Here is a 10,341-nt window from a genome sequence, read left to right on the forward strand (position 1 = left end):
AAATAAATAAAACCATACATAAAATTCTAAATAATAATTCGAAATAATTATAAAAAAAAATATATAAATATTTGTCCATTACAACTACGTTTTAACATAGGGTTGCTCCTTTGCATTTTTGTTTTTTGGTTTAAATATTGTTGATTTATTTTATTAATTGTTTATTTTACTATACATAGCTACATATGTCTGTTAACTCTAAATTTTGAGGTTTTTATATTACATTTTACAAATAATAAATTTATTCACAACCAGCAACATTAGGCGTGACTCTTATTTTGAATTGTGCACAGTTCAGGGTGCTGTCAAACTGCAGCTAGCATAGCCGCTCTCCCCATTCAGCCGAGAGAGAGCTAACCTGCTAATCCACCAAGTTTCCTCAGAATGTCAGCGGTGGAAGAAATGGAAAATACGTCAAACTCGGTGCTGGAGGAGCCGGAGGAGGAGAAGGGGAGCAGTGAATATGTGGAAGGAGAAGCGGACATGGAGGAGGATGAGCCCGTGAGGGGAGGATATCTGTTTTATAGGTAAAGAAAGCTAAGGAGCTAGCAGAAGCTAGCGCTAATTCTCCATTAGGATGCTAACTAACTTTGCTAGCCAGCTGAACTGTTAGCTGGGTAATTTAGAGGCTAATTATGCTCGAACGGTTTATTTTATACCATAGCTGATATAACGTTACTCTAATTTATTTTATCGTGTAATATCAAGGCTGGCTATGTGTTTAAGTTAACGTTAACTAGCTTAGCGAGCTAGGTTAGCTAGTTACTGAGTGAAACTTTAGCACTGTCACTCTTTTAGCAAGATTAGCTAGCTAAAGCAAGCTAAGCCATTTTAGCTAAGATACCTTCGTATTTTCTGTTGATTTGGAAATATCTTAAGATAAGCTGGTTAGGCGGGTCAGTGTAACATTTAGCAGTTTGTAGACTGTATCAAGCTTATATTGAAAATAGAAAATTGGGTATCAAACTTAGTAGTTTTTTTTTCATTCAGTATAGTGAAGATGAAATGTTTTTTCATTAAAATGTTCAATTATTTATTTTTTAATTGCAGCCTTTCGTAAACACAATTTCACGAAAACTTAAAGGTTTTATCCTTTCTTGATTTTCAAATTTGTCCATTTTTGTGTCTTGTAACACACATCCGATGTTCTAATCCAACTTGCAAAATGGAAAAGCCAGAAAATAAGGAAAAGATTAAGTTTTTTTTTCTTCTCATTTTTCCTGAAATGTCTAAAATTGTGAAGGACAGAAATGAATAAACGAAAACTGGGAACAAATATAAAAAATGAGTTTTGAATTTTGCATTCAGTCAGAAAATTAAAATACTGAATGTTACACTGATTTAGGCGGCTCTGTTTGCAGTCAACTAACTTAACTTAGCTAATCAGGTTATAAGATAAACGTGACTTTTAGTAAATGGTTTGGGTAGCTAAAGCTAGTTAACTTTCTAGCTGATTAAATTAGTGTTAACTAGCTGTAGCTATAGGTTAACCCTCTACTAACTAACTAGCTAACTAACTCATATCATGGAAATGCATGTGCACATTTTAACCTGATTCCTGTCTGTTGTTCCCAATAGGGACAGGAAAGAATGGGCAGATCTGGAACCTGTTCCTCAGGACGATGGACCAAACCCTGTGGTGAAAATAGCTTATTCTGATAGATGTAAGTAACTAACTAACACAGCTACTGTATACAATATTATCTCTGTTAAGGCTTTCAAAACGAAGAAGTTCTGTTGTACCATAAACTAAACAGCATTGTGAGACCTAACTACTTTTTTCTTTTATTTATTTATTTATTTATTTTTACAGTCACAGATGTGTATGACTACTTCAGAGCTTTGCTGAAGAATGATGAGAAAAGTGATCGAGCTTTTGCACTGACTGCTGAAGCTATTGATTTGAATGCAGCAAATTACACTGTATGGTAAGCTTATATTTTGCAAAATATTTTATGACCAGATTTTATGGCACTGGGTATCATTGTAATGTTTTCTTTAATATTCTGCAGGCACTACAGGAGAATACTGCTTCAGGCTTTGGAGAAAGATTTGAGAGAAGAAATGATATATATCACAGCAATTATAGAAGACCAACCCAAGAACTACCAAGTCTGGTAAAGTACTCCTTCATCCCATATCAAATCTATTCATGTCCAACTGTTACATTCAGCAGGGTAACGAACATGCCACATAATTAAACTGATTCATAAGTAAGTGAAATGTGGTGTGATAATTTATTTTCTTCAAAGCAGTTTGCACCTTGATCAGATGATGTTTGTAGATTGATTCCCTAACATAAATCCAACTTTTAAGCACATTTAATATGTCAACATATTTTTAGTAGGGTTAAGGCAAATTTACTGTTGTATCATCCACTTATCTCCAGGTTTTAACTCTCTAGCTCATTGTTTGTGGTTGAGACATTCTGCTGTAGTCATTTATTTGTGAAATGTTCCAGTTACACTAGCAGCAGAACTGCTTTAGATGATGATGCTACCACCACCATGTTTAACATATCTCTGGTCATTGTCAACAAATGATCATATAGTGTTTTCAAGAAAACATTTTTTATTGTCAGTGTGGTATGCTGCTATCTTTAGCCAAGGTGAAGGTGTCTGTTTTGAAGTAGGCACTTCGTTCTTTGACAGAAGCCTCTTAGTCTATGGGGATGTAAAACTAAACTATGAACAGTGTTACTTTTGTTCCAACTGCTTTCAGTAAATGGCTTTGGGGTTATTGGGCTGTTCCCTTTCATCCAAGATACCAGACATCACACATCCCAGTAACTTGCACTTGCACGAATGTCAGTGACTTATCTTGGAACCTAAGGTTATTACAAGTGGCTACAAAAGAGACAGTCCTGACTTGTATAAAACTACAATCATATTTCTCAGATCTACGCTGAGCTCCTGGGTTGTTGGTTGGTCCAATCCGATCCTTGTTTTATTTGGAGAAAATAGAAGCTACCAGTTGTCAGTCATGATCTGTAACAAGAAGTTAAGAGGGCTTCACAAGTTGAAATATGCTTTGAAACCTTCACCACCAGTCAAACATTGCCATGAAATTAATGTAAAATTAAATGTCAGACCTCTGTAACTGTATTTATTGTTCAGTGAGTGCCTGATTTTTGATACCTTGTGTAACTCCTAAATACTGTTTAAAACATTTAAATGCTCATTTTATAATTGCACTGTACTTCTGTCCTTGGCTGAAGGCATCATCGACGCATGGTGGTTGAGTGGCTTAATGATCCATCGGATGAGCTGCAATTCATAGCAGAGATCCTCAGTCAGGATGCCAAGAACTACCATGCATGGCAGCACAGACAGTGGGTCATTCAGGTAAAGGTCCAAATGTCCGCAGTGGTATGTCTGTCTTCTTTAGAATACTGCTGGTGTTTGCAACATCCAATTTAAGGTTAACCTTCAGGCAAAGATGCCGTAGTGTCTTAATTATAGGAATAAATTACAAACGTGTGGTCAGACATTTTTAATCATTTTAAGATCAAAACTGTTCCACATGGGGGAACAGAGTATCGGAAGATAAGCATTATCTTTTGCTATACGATTCGGTTTGAACAAGCAGCCAAATAACAATAAGTTAATTAAAGTACTTAAAATCTTTTACAAAATTTACTTTTTTTTGTGTGTGCTAAAGGAGAATTTCTTAGGTTATGTTAAGGGTGGGCTGCATGACTATATTTATAATTGTGATAAATGGCATTACAATATGCTTTTGTATTTAATGGACACTGGATAACATGCGTTCTTTTAGAAATTTCTTTAAAATTTCATTATAAAGAAAGCTTGCTAATTATTCTTCATTAACTGGATTTTTTTTCCAAAACTTTATTTATTAGTACATTTATTCAATGCCAGCAATATTTCCTGAATGCACAGGTTTCAGTTGTAAAATTTATGATAAATGAATGATGATGAGAGATGAACTTGCTGTGGTGTAACAGTTTGCCTGTGGGGTGTGTATTTCAGGAGTATAACCTGTGGGATGGTGAGTTAGAGTATGTTGAGGAGCTGCTGGAAGAAGATGTGAGGAATAATTCTGCCTGGAACCAAAGGCACTACGTCATCAGTCACACCACCACATACTCACCTCCTGAAATACTGGAACGAGAAGTGCAGTGAGTGAGAAATTTCTATGAGGCCTGTTCAGTCACAGATACATTACATTAAACCATGTTTTTGCTTTTGCTTTTTTTCTAATGACAGTTATTGATTTATTTATTGAATTATGTATTAACAATAATGCATATTCTCTCTCTCTTAAAAAATAAGGTACAGCATAAAACAGATCAAGAAAGCACCTCACAATGAAAGTGCCTGGAACTATCTAAAAGGGTAAGTGTCAGTATAATTCAGGTGTAAAACTTTTATGTATCTTACTGATTTATTACTGCTTTTGGTCCAGCAGTGTAATATCAACCTGCAAACAGTAGATGGTGCCATTTACTGTTATAGCAGATTTTGTGAGAGGAATTACTCTCTTTCCTACATTCTGCAAAAGTGAAGCAAAATGGTAAAAAAAAAGAAAATTATAGAATGTACTATGTAGTAAATTGTATTGTATTGTTTGATCACTTTCTAAATAATTTTCGCAGTGTAGTTGTGTTCATTAAGAACTTTGTGTCTGTAATAGGATTCTGCAGGCTAAAGGGCTGTCGTCGTACCCTGGGCTGCTGGAGCAGGTTGAGGAGCTGCGGGAGACCTACTGTTCTCCGTATCTGCTTGGATTCCTGGTGGACTATTATGAGGATGCACTCGAGACCAACAACAACAAATACAATCAGACAGAAACTCTTAACAAGGCCTTGGAGGTGAGCTCAAATAAAAAAGTATACACAGCTCTGGAAATAAAATAAGAGACCGCTTAAAATGATGAGTTTCTTTGATTTTACCAAATTGAAAACCTCAGGAATATAAACAAGAGGAAGGTGGATGATCACAAGCCATCAAACCAAGCTTTTAAATATTTGCACCAGGAGTGGCATAAAATGATCCAAAAGCAGTGTGAAAGACTAGTGGAGGAGAACATGCCAAGATGCATGAAAGCTGTGATTAAAACCCACGTTTATTCCACCAAATATTGATTTGTGAACTTATAAAGCTTTATGCATATGAACTTGTTTTCTTTGCATTATTTGAGATCTGAAAGCTCTGCATCATTATTTTTCTCATTTTCTGCAAATAAATGCTTTAAATGACAATATTTTAATTTGGATTTTGGGAGAAATGTTGTTTGTAGTTTATAGAAAAAAACAACAATGTTCATTTTATTCAAACATAAACCTATAAATAGCAAAATCAGAGAAACTGAAATGGTCTCTTAATTTGTTCCAGAGCTGTATATTTGTGTGTGTATATACTGTATATTTTTTTCTTTCTAAAATCATACAGTTTGGGTCCTATCTTATGAAGCACTTTCAAATTAGACACTAATCCTGGTGAAGTTTCAGCCTAAATTAATTTTTGATGTATTACACAATGATCATCAGCTTATCAGCTTCCTCTATTCCCCCAGGTTTAGCTACTTTAGACTGTGATTAATCCTTGTTAGAATCATGACATTTGACAGACAACCAGTAATGTCGAACATGAAAAATGAGGTGCTTTTATTTATTATTATTATTTTTTATAAATTTTATTGTTACAATTGCTGTGTGCCTTCTATGACGGTCTTAACAATACTGCACATACTGTATTTTCAATAACCTTGAATGTAACCTTCCATGGAGCAGGTTAGGTTTGCAGTGTAGGTAACAATGCAGATAGACCTCTGCAAAGAGTGATCCACTGTGGTCAGGCAGAAAATCCATGGTAGGATTGAACTTGTCTTAAGATTTGCCAGCTGAGCAAGAAATACAGTGTTGTGAGACAGACCCCTGCATGTGTTTCTCACAGAAACACAGTGCTGATTCCTCTATAGAAGTCTATCAGGGGAAGCACTCTGATGCTGCTTCGGCTTTTCCTGATTTTATCCACGTTTTTTCTATGACAGGGATCCACTACTTTTATTCATGCTTGATTTTTCTCCAAATTGTCCCTCTAAATGTTCGAAGATGCATCTTATAAAACAGAATATGAAGAAACAGTGGTTATTAGCTTGTTTTTTTTTGTTTCAGAACCACACAGTGAAGAATAGGAACAAAGTACTAACAAAAGATCAGAGAGCAAAAGCTGGGGACCTCTGTGTCCATGTCTACGATTGGTCTGAATAATTTGTTCGGCCAGTCAATTTAAAATGTTTCTTCACTGTGTATTGAGAATTTCGATTTGTGGCTTGACTTAGTGTATCGCTTTCTGTTTGTAGCTAAATCGTGACCGAAATTGTGCCCCCTCATAGAAAACTCCTAGTCTTTTATCTCTCTAAAGTAATGAGGCACAAATAGATGTAGAAGTGATAAAAAATAATAAATATCTAATTATAAAAACTGAGCAAACTCTAAATATCAGTGTTAACTAATTGTTAATTTGTAAGTGCAATGCACAAAGTACTGGGCACAGAAGCACAGAAGAGGAGAGGATTAACAGCTGCTCACTGACTTCACACTAAACACAATAGATTGCATATGTGCTCACTAAATTCAGAACTTATCACAACATCTTCTGTGCATTTAAAGAGATTTTAATCCAAATTCAGCTGTTTCTATAGTTTTAAAGCAATTGAGAACGCTAGGAACAGGAGCCATACCCACAAAAATCGCAGATGGCAGAAGGGCATGGCAAAATAACTACAATTATTAGTTAACTACCAAAATAATCATTGGTTGCAGCCCTATAATAAAACAGTATAATAGTTCTGCTTTTACTACTTTTCATTTATGGTGTGCAGCTATCTTGGAATCTGAACTAGGGATTTGTGAGGCTCTCCAGACTTTTCAAGTAGGAAATCAGGCTTGTGAGGGCGTTCCACTTCAAATTTCTTAGTTCAAATGGAACACAGCACATGGCTCTAACATTTCTCTATGTAAAAACCTTAGAAAGGACTCCTTCTCAAAGCTGCGCACACAAGAAGAAAGAGTCTATTCAGTTTGATAACTTTCTCCACTGAGATCTGATCATTTACTCGCTGACATGAATAAAGAACTGTAATAATGTCTGTGAGATGACTGAGCAAACCCTATAAAAAGAATTTTATATTAGACATGATTAGATTTAGTCAGAGAAGGGGCAGATCTATAGAATAGAAGTCTTTCTGTATGGCAGAGTATTACAGCTGCTTGCATTCTTCTTCTCTAGGTTTCTATTGGGTTGTCTTTGATATGCTTTTAAATTTTAACGGAATGATTTATTTCTCTTTGTTAACTCGATTTACCCATAGCTATACATATTTCATCAGACGCTTAGATATTTTATCGTTCCGAAACCTCTGTATATGAAAACTGTCGTAAGACCTGTTTCCACTTTGATCAAAGAGAATTGGAGATGAAAGACCAATATTTTGCCGGAGATGCTGAAATATAAACCTGTGGACAGATTGGTAAATGATTGATCGGGAACAATGAACACTCTGTACACATAGCGGAAAGGAAGGAAGGAAGGAGAAAGGAGGAAGAAGGGGAAGGAAGAATCCGAGGCACACACTTGCCCTGTGTTCATTAATTCTGATATATTCCACCTCTCGCACTCTCTCACTCTCACTCTCTCTCTTTTGCTCTTGCTCTCTTCAACCTGCTCTATCTGTCTCAGTCTTTTTTTTCTCTCTCATATAATCCAGCGTTAGCTGTGGTGTGCTGTTTGAGTGGCAGCGCGCGTGTTGGATGAATATATGGCTGCTGTGGTTGGGTTAATGAGGTTTCAGTGCACTCTGTTTGCTGCACTGGGTTGTCATGATGATGTGGATGATTGGACAGAAGCTCTGCTTGATTTTATTCATTTTTTCCCCATTGCAAAGTGATATGACACTGCAGATACGCGTTCCAGCAGCACTCGAACTGTTTCAGTTCACGTACAGAGAGAGGACTGTTCTCCAGCAGTGAAGAGGAAATTAAAAATTAATGTTGTCTATTTTTTGAAAATTTAGTGTTTTTAGGAAAGTGAATACATGTTGCAAGTACACAAAAATTCCTAAATTAAGACTGTCCAACTCGACGTGTGTGTGTGTGTGTGTGTGTGTGTGTGTGTGTGTGTGTGTGTGTGTGTGTGTGTGTGTGTGTGTGTGTGTGTGTGTGTGTGTGTGTGTGTGTGTGTGTGTGTGTTTGTGTGTGTTTGTGTGTGTGTTTGTGTGTGTGTTTGTGTGTGTGTTTGTGTGTTTGTGTTTGTGTGTGTGTGTTTGTGTGTGTGTGTTTGTGTGTGTGTGTGTGTGGAGCATCTAAAGATAAAGAAAGGTTTTGTGGAAGCAAAAAGCTCTAGCTGTGCAGAATTGGAAGTGGTGACCTTTTTAGATGGAGTATGAAATGCTGAATATTGACAATTGTTGGCAGTAGAATCGCTTTTTCAGGAGCTAAAAGCCTTTTAAGGCCCCACAGAGAGGTCTGAGTATCCCTCAAGAATTCTACAGATTGTTTTCCTGTATGAAAAATGTCAGCTCCAGGCCAGCCTGTCATGCTGATGTTAAAATTGAGATAACAATTTACCAAGTCATTACATCATTTGGTATCACTTTACAATAAGGGTACATTAATTAACAGTAAGTGTGTCTCAACTGGTTATTTATTTATACTAGTTAAGACATTATTAATCTACAAAATTTATTATGATTTACAGCATTCTTAAAAATTAGCAATGCTTTAAGGAGACTTAAGGATTATATTTCCTGTATTTAGTTAAAGCACAGACATTTCATGTCATCTTGTCATCTTATTTGAACTTTGGTACGTCACGGCAATCTGTGTGGGTTTTAATCTTCCCGGTCCCAGCGCCATTTCCACACATTGGGTCGCCAGGTATAGACAGTATCATGAAACAGTGTGCCTCAGCCATGGAAATGGGCAAGCTGGCTAATTTCTTTGCTGAACAGGTAATTACTGAGCTTCAGTATGGTTGCTAACCATAGCTTGATCATTTATTACCACTACTAGCGTAGTAGAGACATTTTGGACATGATGATCTGTTTCTGACACTGCCCCCATGCAACAGGCCCATATTAGTGCCTAAGCAAGACTCCTGTTGCTTTATTGATGTGCTAATACCTTTTTATCATTTGTATAAATTTTAATTTCTGAATGCGAGAGCCTGTCAAATGTTTAAATGTAAAGTATGACTGTAAACATGCTGACTGTCCTTTTCTCTCTGTCTTTATCTCTTTCTGTTTCTCTCTCCACCTCCCTCTCAGCTGTGTGAGCTGCTCGCCCAGGAGAAGGACACGATTCGCAGGGAATACTGGCGATATGTGGCTCGCTCCCTTCAGAGCAAGTACGGCTCAGGAGAAATCTCTTCCCCATCTTCCTCCAACCCCACCCCTATGGAGCAGCAGGAGACCCCCAGCAGTGACTGAGAGGAGGATAAAAAACCGCGAGTGGGTAACAGGTTGAAGAGACTCTGACTTTGTGTTCGTGCAGCCTGGTTTTACCACATTGGTAAATCCTTTTATGTAATAGCTCTTGCAAGTCAAGGGAGGCTGGATAGCCTCCGAGTAGTCACGTAACAAGACTGAAAAGACTGCAAAAGAAGCAAAGCAGTCATAGTTTACTAGCAGGTATGGAGTATGTAAAGAGTTCGGATGTTTAAAACTATGGATAATGGTTGCAGGCACAGCAGTTATTGGTCTACATCCAACCTCTGAAGAGGAATGAGGTAAATAGATGGGGTGGGGGTTGGGGAGGGGGGTGTTGTCATTTAGCAAAGGAACTGTACATGCAGTAACTAATGCTGCAGATTTGACAAAAGAATTGCCAAAACATGAATTCACTAAACCGTATTTCAGAATCCTGCATCGCTCCTAACTGTATTGTTTTTCTTTTTTTTTTTTTTGTACGCTTAGAATAAATAACTGCATTAACTGTAAGTTAATAAACTGGAGGCTTCATGTTCTCATTGCGTCCTTTATCATTTACTATAAAATGATTGCATGTAGGTTAGACTCTCTTATAACTACAGCCAAAACTGTCAGATACTGGATTTATTTATTTATTGTTGTGCTGATCCCTGACGAATATGTTATATATATATATATATATATATATATATATATATATATATATATATATATATATATATATATATATATATATATTTTTTTTTTTTTTTTTTTTACTTTGCTTATAAAAGACAACACTTTCTCATCTATATACACACAGAGACATGCCAAAAGTCATGGGATGGGCTCTGAGTAGTCCAGCAGACTAAGGCGCTGCCACTATGATCGGGAGATTGCTGGTTCGAA

General features: G+C 36.6%; 1 protein-coding gene across 1 annotated transcript; it reads left to right on the plus strand.

The window, feature by feature from the left end:
• The first annotated feature begins 300 nt into the window (after nt 1–300).
• On the plus strand, nt 301–9,989 carry fnta (farnesyltransferase, CAAX box, alpha). The gene is made up of 9 exons (XM_007247477.4): nt 301–527; nt 1,579–1,664; nt 1,814–1,928; nt 2,013–2,117; nt 3,218–3,344; nt 3,993–4,141; nt 4,296–4,358; nt 4,657–4,834; nt 9,292–9,989. The coding sequence occupies exons 1-9, from the start codon at nt 385–387 to the stop codon at nt 9,451–9,453; spliced, it is 1,128 nt and encodes a 375-aa protein (XP_007247539.3). The 5' UTR covers nt 301–384; the 3' UTR covers nt 9,454–9,989.
• Nucleotides 9,990–10,341: the final 352 nt, after the last annotated feature.

Source organism: Astyanax mexicanus, chromosome 10 (genome assembly GCF_023375975.1).
Source record: "Astyanax mexicanus isolate ESR-SI-001 chromosome 10, AstMex3_surface, whole genome shotgun sequence".
Taxonomy (NCBI): domain Eukaryota; kingdom Metazoa; phylum Chordata; class Actinopteri; order Characiformes; family Acestrorhamphidae; genus Astyanax; species Astyanax mexicanus.

Excerpts from the sequence above, each read along its gene's own strand:
- fnta (XM_007247477.4), top strand. The coding sequence starts at position 385 with ATGTCAGCGGTGGAAGAAATGGAAAATACGTCAAACTCGGTGCTGGAG. Across the intron at positions 528-1,578 it reads GGAGGATATCTGTTTTATAG|GGACAGGAAAGAATGGGCAG; the intron begins GTAAAGAAAGCT and ends TGTTCCCAATAG. Across the intron at positions 4,359-4,656 it reads GCCTGGAACTATCTAAAAGG|GATTCTGCAGGCTAAAGGGC; the intron begins GTAAGTGTCAGT and ends TGTCTGTAATAG.